At 67.9% G+C, this 11748-nt stretch overlaps 5 protein-coding genes across 5 annotated transcripts; 2 read left to right on the plus strand and 3 right to left on the minus strand.

The window, feature by feature from the left end:
* Window positions 1-239: 239 nt before the first annotated feature.
* RHOBADRAFT_9314 (uncharacterized protein) lies at window positions 240-1871 on the minus strand (the record flags this gene model as incomplete). The annotated part of the gene is made up of 2 exons (XM_018419241.1): window positions 240-313; window positions 1796-1871. Coding segments are annotated over 2 exons (150 nt in total), but the record flags the coding sequence as incomplete, so codon positions are not given.
* A 1014-nt stretch (window positions 1872-2885) lies between these two features.
* On the plus strand, window positions 2886-3764 carry RHOBADRAFT_41088 (uncharacterized protein; the record flags this gene model as incomplete). The annotated part of the gene is made up of 3 exons (XM_018413818.1): window positions 2886-3048; window positions 3105-3128; window positions 3202-3764. The coding sequence occupies 3 exons, from the start codon at window positions 2886-2888 to the stop codon at window positions 3762-3764; spliced, it is 750 nt and encodes a 249-aa protein (XP_018274592.1).
* An 80-nt stretch (window positions 3765-3844) lies between these two features.
* Window positions 3845-8947, minus strand: RHOBADRAFT_50999 (uncharacterized protein; the record flags this gene model as incomplete). The annotated part of the gene is made up of 21 exons (XM_018415598.1): window positions 3845-3947; window positions 4024-4117; window positions 4197-4333; window positions 4407-4529; window positions 4607-4780; window positions 4853-5126; window positions 5221-5384; window positions 5459-5582; window positions 5668-5784; window positions 5864-6015; window positions 6109-6502; window positions 6574-6668; window positions 6755-6925; window positions 7012-7254; window positions 7346-7506; window positions 7575-7666; window positions 7727-8011; window positions 8067-8177; window positions 8260-8336; window positions 8417-8488; window positions 8587-8947. The coding sequence occupies 21 exons, from the start codon at window positions 8945-8947 to the stop codon at window positions 3931-3933; spliced, it is 3438 nt and encodes a 1145-aa protein (XP_018274593.1). The 3' UTR covers window positions 3845-3930.
* Window positions 8948-9080: 133 nt separating this feature from the next.
* On the minus strand, window positions 9081-10305 carry RHOBADRAFT_33239 (uncharacterized protein). Its single transcript, XM_018413095.1, has 4 exons — window positions 10161-10305; window positions 9897-10017; window positions 9457-9826; window positions 9081-9369 (listed from the first exon to the last, which is right to left on the minus strand). The coding sequence occupies exons 1-4, from the start codon at window positions 10208-10210 to the stop codon at window positions 9140-9142; spliced, it is 771 nt and encodes a 256-aa protein (XP_018274594.1). The 5' UTR covers window positions 10211-10305; the 3' UTR covers window positions 9081-9139.
* A 449-nt stretch (window positions 10306-10754) lies between these two features.
* On the plus strand, window positions 10755-11679 carry RHOBADRAFT_51001 (uncharacterized protein; the record flags this gene model as incomplete). Its single annotated transcript, XM_018415599.1, has 3 exons — window positions 10755-11117; window positions 11214-11309; window positions 11395-11679. 3 exons carry the CDS (start codon window positions 10755-10757, stop codon window positions 11578-11580), a joined length of 645 nt encoding a protein of 214 aa, XP_018274595.1. The 3' UTR covers window positions 11581-11679.
* Window positions 11680-11748: the final 69 nt, after the last annotated feature.

The following is an 11748-nucleotide window of genomic DNA, read 5'->3' on the forward strand; positions in this document are numbered from 1 at the left end:
GTCTTGCGGCGCTTGGCGGCGGGTGCGCCGGCCGACGCGGCCGGGTCGGAAGGAGCGAGGTCGAAGTCGGAGCCGGAAGGAGGAGGGGAGACGGTGGTCGACCCGCCTGCGCGAGCGTGAGCCTCCATGACGGCGGCGCGATTCTGCGCAGCTCAGGGTAGCGGTCAGGAATGGCTTGAGCGAGAGAGAGGAAGGACGCAAGGGCCGGGACGCACCTGAGGGTTCGGGGCAGCAGGGACGCGTCGCCGGCGCTTGATCGTCGGCTTCTTGAGGTTGACGGGGCGATGCTGGCCGTGGAGCTTGTAGTAGAGGCCTGATTGTGCGTAGACGGTGAGTGTAGCAGCCGAGGCGTCGCGATCGAGGAGTGTTGCCGAGGGACGAGAGGGAGGACGGCGAAGGCGGTGGACGAGATGGAAGGGGTGGGAGGCAGTCAGTAACGGCTCGAACACGCTCTGTGACACTGCGCTGATGGTCCCTCGAGCTGCGCGACCCGTCCCTGCGGCCGATGCGTGTGCGGCGAGGGAGGGAAGACCCTCGTCGCCGACGCCCGGCCGGCTCTGCGCCCTCGCGACGAAGCCGCCGAGCGCGTTCGACGAGATCAGATACGGGGCGTTCCACGCCCGCCTGACGAGCGGTGACGACGAGAAAAGGGCATGCGCAGACTGAGACCTGCCGAGCAGGGTCGGCCTCGTTCGGCCGTCGTCGTGCAGCTCGCTCGAGGCGAGCGCGGTCGACGTACAAAGCTCCTTGAGAGCCCGCACGTCGATGACGACGAGTGCAAGGGGTGCACGGGAGGTAGAAGAGGGTGCGCCGGGCGAGAAGGACGAGGAGAAACGGTGCGACTCACCGCAGGCGTTGCAGGCGACCTGGCCCTCGCCGTCGCGGCGCCACAGCGGCGTCGTCCCTGCGCAATCATGCGAAATGAGTCGGTGGCCAATCGCCAGGTTCGAGAAGCCGTGCTTGAGCGCCAACGGGGCGCTCACGACGACCTCAAGCGAGTCGAGGACGGGCACGGACTCACTCGTTCCGCAGTTGGCGCACTCCATGACGCCGACGGCATCGTCCTCCGCCGCAGCTCCACCTTCTCCTCCTGCTCCAGCCGTCGCCGCCCCGCCGCCGGCGCCGCTCTCCTTCTTCCTCCCGCGCTTGTGCATGTTGCCGCCCGACCCGGTGCCGTACATGACGCGATTGTTGAACGCCGGGCAGCCCTGGCAGCACGTCTGGCCGCCCGAGCCGTTGCAGACGCCGCCGCCGGGGCACGAGCCGGCGGGCGGGTCGGCGTTGTGGCGCGAGGCGGCGGGCGCAGGAGGGGTAGGTGCGGCGGCAGGGTGGGCGTGGACGTGCGAGGGCCCGGCGACGGCGGGTGCGGGTGCAGGAGAGGGTGCGGCCGGGGAAGGACGAGGTGCGGGAGCTGTCGCGGTGGCGGTGTGCGGGTACGGGGGCGGGCCGTAGCCGGGCGGAGGAGGAGGAGGGACGGCGGCCTGCTGCGCCGCCCAGTGCGCCGCCATCTGCTGCGCGCGCACCTGCTCGGGCGTGTACTGGATCGCCTGCGGCTGCGGCGTCGAGTAATTGGAGCGCTGCGGCGCGGGCGAGCCCGACGTGGCCGACGACGGCGCGAGGAGCTGCTGCGCCGTGCCGACCGGCGCGAGGCCCGGCGACGGCTGCTTCTGCAGCGGCTCGTGCGACGAACGAGAACCGCCACGACGAGCCTTGAGGTACAGGCCTGGAGGGGAGAGGCCGAGTCAGGTGGCTGTGCGCGCGAGTGCGAGGACCGAGAGAGGGGAAGGGGACGCACCACAGGCGTTGCAGATCGAGTTGCCTTGCGGGTCGCGCCGCCAGAGCGGCGTCGAGGTGGTGCCGCACGCGGCGCACACGTTGGGCGGGCGGTCACGTTTGCTGACGGCCGCCTTGGACGAGCTGGCGGTGGCGGCGGCCTTGGCCTGGTGCGGTTGCGGCGACACGTCGGGGCCTCGCGGCGTCGGCAGGCGGCCGTTGAAGTAGGGGATGGGCGTGAGCATCTGGGGCTTGTCGGCGACGGCGGTGGAGCCGTCGCGGTGGCTGCGACTCGGCGAGGCCGGGGTGTGCTGGAGGGGAGGGGAGCCGCTCGGGCCACGAGGGAGGGACGAGAGGATGGCGGCGGCGGCGGCGTCTGCCGACTGGGACGAAGGCGACGCAGGTACGCTTGCGGCGGCGTTGGCGGCGCGAGGAGCCGAGGACGCGGCCGGGTCGGCCACGGCGGCGGGAGAGGGCGAGGCCAAGGGCCAGCCGGCGAGACGAGGGAGGCGCGCGGCCGGGTTGGCCTGGCTCGACGGCGGTTGCTGACTCGTCAACGACGAGATGGGCGGGAGCGAGATGGCGCCCTGGGCCGATGACGGGCGCGGGTGGTGCGAGTCGACCGTGGCTCCCGCGTCGTGCGGCGTCGACGGCTGGGGCGAGGGCGGGTCGGCCGACGCGGCAGGCGACAGGATGCTCTGGATGCGCATCATCTCGCCCCTGTTGGCGCGGCGAGACGAGAGGGGTTGATCTGGCGCGACGACCAGCTGATCTTGCTGACGACGAGTCCCGGGTTGGCGCGAGTCGGCGACGGCTGGAGCGGTTGTTGCGGCGTGTGCAGCGGACGAGGCGCAGGCACCGCAGACGACAGCAGAGTGCGGCCTCGCACGGACGACGAGGGAGGGTCTCGAGAGAGGGACGACGAGGCGAGCCGTCTACAACGCGCGCCTTCTGGTTGGCTTGAAGCGCTCCCTCTCACGTCCAATTCGAACTCGCCTCCACTGTCTCAGGCGTACGACGCGCGATCGTACAGTCGGAGATGAGATGCCTTCCTTCCTCGTCCTCTCCTCCTCCTCGCTCCTTGTCCTCGCTCCCTCGCGCCTCTTCGACCGATGCGGCTCAACGAGGCAGTCACGCTCGCCAACGACAAGCTCGTGCTGCGGCCGTACCGCCGCTGGCACGTCCCGCGGTACCACGAGTGGATGGAGGACGACGAGGTGCGCGAGCAGACGGCGAGCGAGCGCTTGACCCTCGACGAGGAGTTTGACATGCAGAGTGCGTCCACCAGTTCTCTCCTTTCTCGACGCCCACTGAACCTCGCTCGTGCGCAGAGTCGTGGCGGCTCGACGCCGACAGTTCGTCCTCGTCCTCTTTCCCCTCCTCCCCTCGCCACCGAGGAGCTGACTGCGTCCCTCGATACGCATACAGAGCTCACCTTCATCGTCCACCTGCGGTCCGACTCGGCGCCTCCCCCCTCCTCGGACCCTGCCGCCTTCCTCGCCGCGCACAACGACACCTCGCGCATGATTGGCGACGTCAACCTCTTCCTGCACGACGCCTCGCCGCCCTCGTCCCCCTCGCCCTTGTCCCCCTCGCCCTCGTCCTCCCCGTCCGCCGACCCTGCATTGAGCACGACACCTCGCCGCGCCGAGCTCGAGATCATGCTCCCGCCCTCGTCGTCCTCCCTGTACCGCCCTCGCTCCGGCCTCGCCCTCCTCACCCTCCAGCTCTTCCTCTCGTACGCGAGTCGCGCCCTCGACCTCGCGCCGAGCTCGTTCTTCGCCCGCATCGGGTTCGACAACGCGCCGAGCCTCGGCCTGTTCGCAAAGCTCGGGTTCGTCGAGGGCAAGCGCGTCGACGTCTTTCGCGAGGTCGAGATGCGGTGGGGTGCGGGCGACGGCGACGCAGAGGGCAGGAGGTGGCCGTGGGAGCGGGACGAGGCGTGGCGGTACGACGAGGTCGAGGATCCGAGAGACGAGGAGCGCGACTGAGCGAGGCTCGAGCGGGCGACGTATTGCGGCTGGCTCGCAACGCGACGGCATTCTCGACCTCTCTCGATAGACAGTCCGACGAGAGACAGAGCTACAATGCAAGCGGGAGAGGGACGGCCTTGGTACAAAGACAAGGGCACGAGCGAGTACAACGAGAGACGCCCGCTCACCACTCGCCGTCGACTGCGGGCGACCGAGGGGTCAGCTGCCGTACTGCGCAAGGGAGGGACGAGAGAAAGAGAGAGAACAGAGGACGCACAGCGCTGCAGCGTCCCGACCGCTTCGACAGCCTCCTTCTGGGCCTTCTTCCGCATGTAGAAGATCGGGCAGTCCTTCGACGTGCACAAGACGTCCTGCGATCGGCGAACGCGACAAAGATGAGCATTTTCTCGCGAGGAGAGTCGAGCCGGCAAGGGAGAGCGAGCGACGCACCTGGTGGAGCGAGCCCTGGCACCGCTGGCACTGGGTCCACAGCCTCGCAAAGGCCGTCTCGGCGCTCGCCGCGAGCGTCACCTGCCGACGGTGCAGCTCGGCCGTGCGAGGGCGGCAGTTGTGGCATACAGCTTGGTCTGCAGGTGGGGCAGGCGAGGGAAGAAGAGGTCAGTGCGCTGGACGGGGGGAAGGGACGAGAGAGGGACGCACTCGGCGTGCCCGGCTTGAGCGGCGTCTTGCACCCGAGGCAGGTGACGGTCTTGACGGCAAACTTCATGAGGCCGCCGACGGTCGGTGCGACGATCGAGACGGTGCGCGTGTGGTCGCCGGCGACTGCGAAACGCGGACGAGGGCAGGGTCAATTCGGCTCGCCGGCGTGGCGAGAGGGGGCGAGAGGAAGTGGGACGCACGAAGAGAGCTTGCGCGTTCGCCCATGATGGGCTCGAAGATGCGCATGAGCGGCTTCGAGAGCTGGTTCTCGAGGTAGTACTTGGTGTCGATCGGGATGTTGTTCTCGAGGACGTAGAGCGGGTCCTCCGACTTCTCGTACGCTCGTGCGTCCTTGGTGCCCTTGATGATGACGTCTGCGGCGAGGCGGGAGGTGCGGGTCAGGGCCTGGGTCGAGGAGCAGAGGAGAGACGAGGAGGTGGACGCACAGGCCACTCGGTCGCCCATGGCCGGCGCCGAGCCAGCGTCGCGCTTCTTCATGCGCTCGGCGAGCTCGACGTGCGCCTGCTTGGCCGCATAGTCGGCCTTGGCGAGCGCCTTGGTGATGACGAGCTGCGACAGGTCGACCTTGTTCTGGAGCAGGTCCGAGATGACCTGCTTGGCGTACGCCTCGGCGCCCTTGACGTCGCGCTCGATGAGCATCTTGCGCAGGCACGTGTCGATGACCGTCACGACGAGGCGGCAGTTGTCGCGGCGGACCGTCTGCGAGCGGGACCGACCGGTACGAGTCAGAGAGGCTCTCGGCGAGGGAGAGAACGGCTCGATGACGACAACGAGAGGGAGCAGCGCGACGCACCTCGATACCCTTGGTGTCCATCTTGTCGTACTTCTCGGGCCGGGTCCAGTACAGGCCGGCGTACCGCTTCTTGCTGATGAGGAGGTACGGGAAGTAGACCTTCTCGAACTCGAGCTTGATCGGCTTGACGAACTTGGACGTGACAAAGTCGGCCGCCTCGGCACCTGTGCGACGAGCGAAGGAGGGTCAGGCTGAGGGAGAGGAGGAGGAGAGGGGGCAAGAGGAAGGAGGGACGCACCGAGCTTCATAGCCGTCTCGAGGTCGGGGCAGCCAAAGCGCACCATGACCGAGTCGGTGTCGCCGTAGATGACGGTCGCGTCGTAGTCGTAGCCGTTGGCGGTGTTGTACCGGTCCTGCACCTCCTGCGACCGCCAAAACAACCAACCATCAGCTCGGCTCCTGCGAGGAGCGCTCGAGGTCGACGGCGGCGGCAAAAGGTGGGCGCACCTGCTTCGTCCGGTCGATCATCTCGCGACCGTACGCCGTGACCGACATCGAGATGGGCAAGCACGGCAGCTTGCCGACCGTCGCGCCCGTGAAGCCGTACACCGAGTTGGCCGAGACCTGCGCGAGGAGAACGGGCTTGGTCAGGTTCACGCTCGAGGCAGGAGGGACGGCGAGGGAAGAGAGAGCGAGGGCGCACCTTGAGGGCGAGCTGACGACCGTCGAGGACGGCACGCTTGAACGGGTCCGTCTCGTTCTTGAGCTCGGCGCGCGCACGCTTGCGGGCGGCGAGCAGGTCCTCGAGGATGGTCGGCAGGAGGCCCTTGCGACGAGAGGCCTTGACGAAGAGGTCTGTGCGGAGAGGGCGGCCGGTTTCATCAGTTTCCGCAGGCCGAGAGGGCCGGCCGAGGAGCCGAGTGAGAGGCAGAGACGGCGACGACGCACCTCCATTGGGCGTGCGGACGTAGTCCTCGTCCTCGACAAGGTTGAGCGACTGGGCGATGCGGGCGTCGAGGAGCGTCGTGTAGCACAGGTTGTGCGCCTGCATGATGGACGGGTACAGGCTCGCAAAGTCGAGCGTCGCGATCGGCACGTCGTAGTACCCTTGCTCGGGCTCGAGCACGGTCGCGCCCTCGTACTGCTCGTCCGACCCTTCCTGCTTGAGCGCCGGCACGACGTAGCCGACCTTGAGCGCTTGGCGGTACAGCTGCGAGATGACCTTGATCTGCTGGCCACGCGACAGGAGGTAGTTGAACGGGATGCCCGTGACGCGGGCCATCTCGGTGTAGTTGATGAAGCACATGAGCTTGTCCATGAGGCGTTGAGGCAGGTAGGCGTCCTGCGAGGCGAGGCGAGGCGAGTTAGGAAGGTCGCCGAAGGAAAGGGGGAGAGGGTCGTGCACGGGCGCACCTTGAGGCAGTAGACGGCGAGACGGCGTCGCGACTCGGCGTTACCGTTCTGCAGGTCCGTGATGACCGAGTGGTGGACGTCCTCCTTCTGCTCGCCTGCGTGTGCGACGAGAGGGTCACTCAGATGCCGTTTTCGCCCAGACGCGCACCACGCTCGAGAGAGGGACGGCCCGAGGACGCACCGAGGAAGTGGGCACAGACCGAGTTGAGCGTGTACGAGCGCAGCTTGTAGTCGCGCTGCATGACCTGGAGGATGTCGAGCTGGAGCCGGCCGTCCATGTTGGTCTCCTTCGAGTCGCGCGTGCCGTACGCCTTGCTCGAGAAGTGCGTGTCCTTGACCTCGGTCTTGACGCCTGTGCGGGAGGGCTTCAAGACGGATGAGCTGCTGTCGCTCGAGGAGGGACGGTCGCAGGCCGAGGGAGAGGAACGAGCGGCGCACCCTTGAGCCGGCTGAAGTAGGGAAACTCGGTGACCTTGAGCGCCTTTGCGCGGTCCATGAGGTACGGCAGGTCGAACTGGCTCGTGTTGTACCCGATGATGAGGTCCGGGTCGACCTCCTCGACAAACTTGCGCCACTGCGACAGGAGGTCCTTCTCGCGCTCAAATTCGAGCACCTCGGACCCGACGATGTGGGCGCACGTGTTGAGCGTAAAGACGTTGCGGATGAAGGGCTTGCTCTCGCCTGCGACGAGGAGAAGTGGAGCGAGTCAGGTCTCGCACTCGTCAAGAAGGCGAGGAGGAACCCGACGACGGCGCTCGCGGCCCTGACGCACCTTGGCGAGTGACCATGTTGGCGATCTGGATGACGGGGTCCTTGTCGGCCTCGGGAAAGATGCCCTTGCGGCCTGCGCACTCGATGTCGAACGACAGGATGCGGAGCGGCGCGACGCCGGACCAGTCGCCGACCGCCTCGTGCGAGATGAGGGCCGAGTGGCTGCGGGTTCGCTCGAGAGTGAGCTCACGGACGGAGGAGAGGGACAAGGAGAGAGAGGGGGGACGCACTCGCACTCGATCTCGTACTGGCAGCTCGAGATCTTGTCGCGTTTGTGCTGCCACCCGCCGGCCTTGATCTCGAGCCAGTTCATGCCGACGATCTGCGACGCTCGACTCGTCAAGCCATGCTCGTCGTAGGGAAGGGAGAAAGGTGGACGCACGTGGTGGTCGATCATGAAGCGCAGGGTGTAGGCAATGTTGCTCTCGAACGTGAGGAGCGACGAGCCGTCGAAGAAGTCGCGGTACGTCACCTCGCCGCGCTCAAAGCCGTTGCGGACCTTGGGGTAGTTCTTGGTGTCGACGGTCGTGATCTTGATGAAGGGGACGACGGCCTCGCCCTTGTAGCCCCACAGGTTGCGCTTGTTGGCGAGCGTGATGGACCGGATCGGGCGCGTGCCGTTGAAGTAGCTCGTCTGCTCGCCCGACACCGTGAAGAAGAACGTGAGCTCGTTGAACGGGTAGAGGGGAAAGGGGAACGAGACTCGGCGAGAGGGGACGCACGTTGAGGTGCTCGAGGAACGGGACGCAGTCCGAGTTGGTGAAGCCCTTGGGCGCCGCGACCCAGAAGTACGGCAGGAAGCCCTTGACGTGCAGGAGCACCGAATGGCCGGCCTGCGTGGAAGGCCATCAAGGACGAGGTCAGCCTCTCCGCTCAAGAGGAGAGGTGGACCAAGCGAAATGAGCGCCTACGCACCTTGCTGACGCCGAACGCGCGAATGGTCGGGCCCGCTCCAGGGGCCGAGTACTCCTCGAGGTCGATCTGCTGGAAAACTGTGGGCCGGAGGAAGCGAGAGTCAGGGTCGAGGCGACGAGGACAGGGACGAGGACGAGGTGGCGGAGAGGGGGCTCACCAAAGCCATCGCGCTGCGGGTTGAGCTTGGGGGCGGCAGGACGGCCCCACTTTTCCTGCTCGCCGGTCGAGGCTGTACAAAGAGGGAAAGGGAGGCGAGTGGGGGAGGTCAGGACTCGCTCGAGAGGAGGAGGACGACGACGCCGAAGGGGGAGCAGAGGGGGGACGCACTCTCTGCCTCGAGCCGCTCGAGCAAGGACGTAAAGTTCTCCTTGTCGTCGTCCTCGGGGCCGTGCCCTGGTGCGCGCGCCTTGCCCTTGCCCTTGAGGTCCACGGGCTGCTTCTTCTTGCGGGGCGAGGGCGACTTGGCGGCCCAGATGGCGCTGAGGGGCTTGGCGTGTGCGCCTGCTGCACTCGAGGGCGGTGCGGCGTGCTCCTCGTCCGGGAGCGTGTCGGTCGTGGTCGTGGTGGTGGTCGTCGCAGGCGGTGCGTCGTCGGCGGGGAGGACGGCGTCGGCGGTGGGCTCGCCGGCGAGGAGCGCGGGCTCGCCCTGCGAAAGGCGGGGGCGCTTGGCTGCTGGCTCGGCGTCCATGGCTGTCGCGAGTGCAGGCTGGTGCGAGAGAGGGGGAGGAGGGGGAGCGGCCGTGCTGGTTCGCCGCGGCGCGACGCGCAAGGCAACAATCTCCCGAGTCGAAGCTCTCTCTCTCTCTCTCTGCTGTGTGTGGGACGAGCAACAGCGACAGCAGACTCTATGTGCAACCGCCTCTACACCGAGAGAACCCGTCTAGCCGACAAACCTCCTCGCCCGCTCGACCGCATCCTGGCACACGACCTCCTTGCCCCTCTCCTCGGCCTCGTCCTCGCCCTGCCCGAGCCGCACGACCGCCACGTTGACCTCGTCCGTCTCGTGCGGCGGCTCGAGCGTCGCGAGCTGGCTGTCGAGCATCGACGCCTTCATAAAGTGGGCCGCGCGCGCCTCCATGCGCTTGAGCAGCAGCGCGCGCGTGCCGTGCACTGCGGGCGAGGCACTCAAAAGGGTCAGTGCGAGGACTCTCATGTGACGAGGTGCGAGGAGAGAGGAGAGAGGGGGGAGTGACTCACGGTAGACGAAAAAGGTCTCGATGTGCGGCTCGAGGTGCGAGTCGGACACGACCTCGCGCCCGTCGGGCAGGTGGAACCTCGCCTCCTCGCCCCTCAGGAGCTTGCGGTACTCCTTGGTGAGGGCCGAGCACGCGACGACGCACGCGGCGCGCTCGCGCGTGATGCCCTGGCCGTGGGTGCGCTCGAGCCGGGCCGCGAGGGCGTCCGGGTGGACGTGCTGCAGGGCGCCGGCGAGCTCGTGCGAGAGGGGCGCCGAGTGGACCTCGTCGGGCGAGGGCGGGTGCGAGGGACGGTCGAGGGCGGCGAGGCCGGGAGGCGAGGTGAGGAGGATGGCCGTCTCGCGGATGCGGTGAAGCCAGGGGATGCGGTCCTGCCGGCGCAGCACGGGTAAGTTGTACGCGCTCTGAAGGTGCTCTCGAGGGAGGGATGACGAGGCGCACCTCGTCGTTGAGCGGGTGGCCGTGCGACATCTTTGCGACGTTGGCGGCCGGGTGCAGGTCGTCGCCGTCAACAAAGGGGATGCCGAGCTGTTTTGCGATGGCGAGGCCGACCGTCGACTTGCTGCATGGTTGTAGGAGCCGGTTTGAGGGCAGGGCGAGGCGGTGCGGGTGAGAGCGAGGGTGGACGAGGTGGGTTGACCGAAGTCGAGGTGAGCGAGGGGGACACAGTGCAAGGAGGGCACACGAGGAGAGAGGAGGACGGACCCGCAGCCCGAGGTGCCCATGACGATGATCAACGCAGGCAAGGGAGCCATGGCTGTGCCGTGTTGACGCGAGGCGAGCTGGCGAGGTGGCTCGGGCGAGAGTGGGGTCCGAGGCGACGAGGGCGGACGAGGTCGAGGCGTAGGGGGTTCGAGGGCGGGTGTTGAGGGAGCGGAAGGCCCGGAAGAGCTGCTAGCGGTGCTCGCAGCTGGCCTGGCCGAGTGTGTGGCAAAGACGAAGAGGCGAGAGCGGCTCGTCGGCGAAAGCTCCGCCTCGCTCGCTCGCTCGCCCACCTCGGTCCAGTGAGGGCTGGTGAAGGGCAAGCGGGCCGAGTACACAGTTGAACAGCTATTAAGAAGCCCCGCGAGCCAGCAGGGGGCGTCGAGGGCGACATCTGCCACTGCCATCTCCGACTCCGCGCCGTCTCCGCTTCCTCGTCGTCCCTCGCCTTTGCACCCAGCGACGACCTCTGTACCAGCCAGCAGGCACACCATTCAACTTTGATTGCAACCCTCGACCCACACACCCGAGCCAGCACCCGCCCCTCTTCGTCCTCGCCTCGACCGCGTTTCCCCCACCTACGACCTTCGCCAAACCATGGCCGACGCTCTCCCTCCCCCGCGCATCGACTTGCTCGTCCATTCGCCCTCTCCAGCAGCCTATGTCCCCGTCCTCAAGCTCCTCCTCGAGCCCTCGCCGCCCCTCGAGTCCCTCCTCGCCCCGCAGCTCCACCACCGCATCGCCTCGCTCCCGCCCGCGTCCCGCCCCTCGTCCTACACCGCCCTCGTCGACCTCGCCGCAGACGTCGTCGCGAGCTGGGACGTCGACGACCAGGCCGCGTTCCTCGCCGCCCACCCGCGCATCGGCGAGACCAAGAACTTGAGTACCGCGAGCCAGGGCGAGCAGGCGCCAAAGCAGGGGCAGCAGGGCACCCCGGGCGAGGTCCTCAAGCGGCTCCAGGTGCGTCCTCTCGCCTCTCTCAGCCGCTCGAGCGGAGCACCGTCGCTGACCTGCTCCGCCCCTCCCCCTCCCTCCCTCCCTCGTCGCCCGCTTTAGGTCCTCAACTCGCTGTACGAGGACGCCTTTCCCGGTCTGCGCTTCATCACGTTCGTCAACGGCCGCTCACGCGCCGAGATCGTCCCCGAGATCGAGGTGCGTCCGCCTCGCCCTCTCCCTTCCTCCGCGCCTCTCCTCCCTGCCCGAGCGCACGAGCCCTGACCCTGCCCTCAACCCCCAGTCCCTCCTCTCCCTCTCCCTCCCACCTCCCTCCCCCTCGACCCCCGAGCCCCGCCTGTCGGACCTGCGCGCCCGCCTGCGCGTCTCGCCCGCCGGCTCGCTCGCATGGCGCAACGAGCTCGAGCGCGGCCTCGGTGACATGTGGGCCATCGCCAAGGATCGCGTGCGCAAGATGGGCGTCGAGTGAGGCGTGCGGCGCGAGGTGTACCGGCGAGGAGGTGGCTGTAGTCGAGGCGGGGCGGGGCGAGGCGGTTCGTGCAGTGCGAGTTGGTCGTGCTCTCTCTTCCTCTCTCGAGACCAGGCTCTGTCACTCTCGCTCGTCACGCAAGAGAGAAAGAGAGAGAGAGAGAGAGAG

This window comes from Rhodotorula graminis (genome assembly GCF_001329695.1).
Source record: "Rhodotorula graminis WP1 unplaced genomic scaffold RHOBAscaffold_1, whole genome shotgun sequence".
NCBI classification, from domain to species: domain Eukaryota; kingdom Fungi; phylum Basidiomycota; class Microbotryomycetes; order Sporidiobolales; family Sporidiobolaceae; genus Rhodotorula; species Rhodotorula graminis.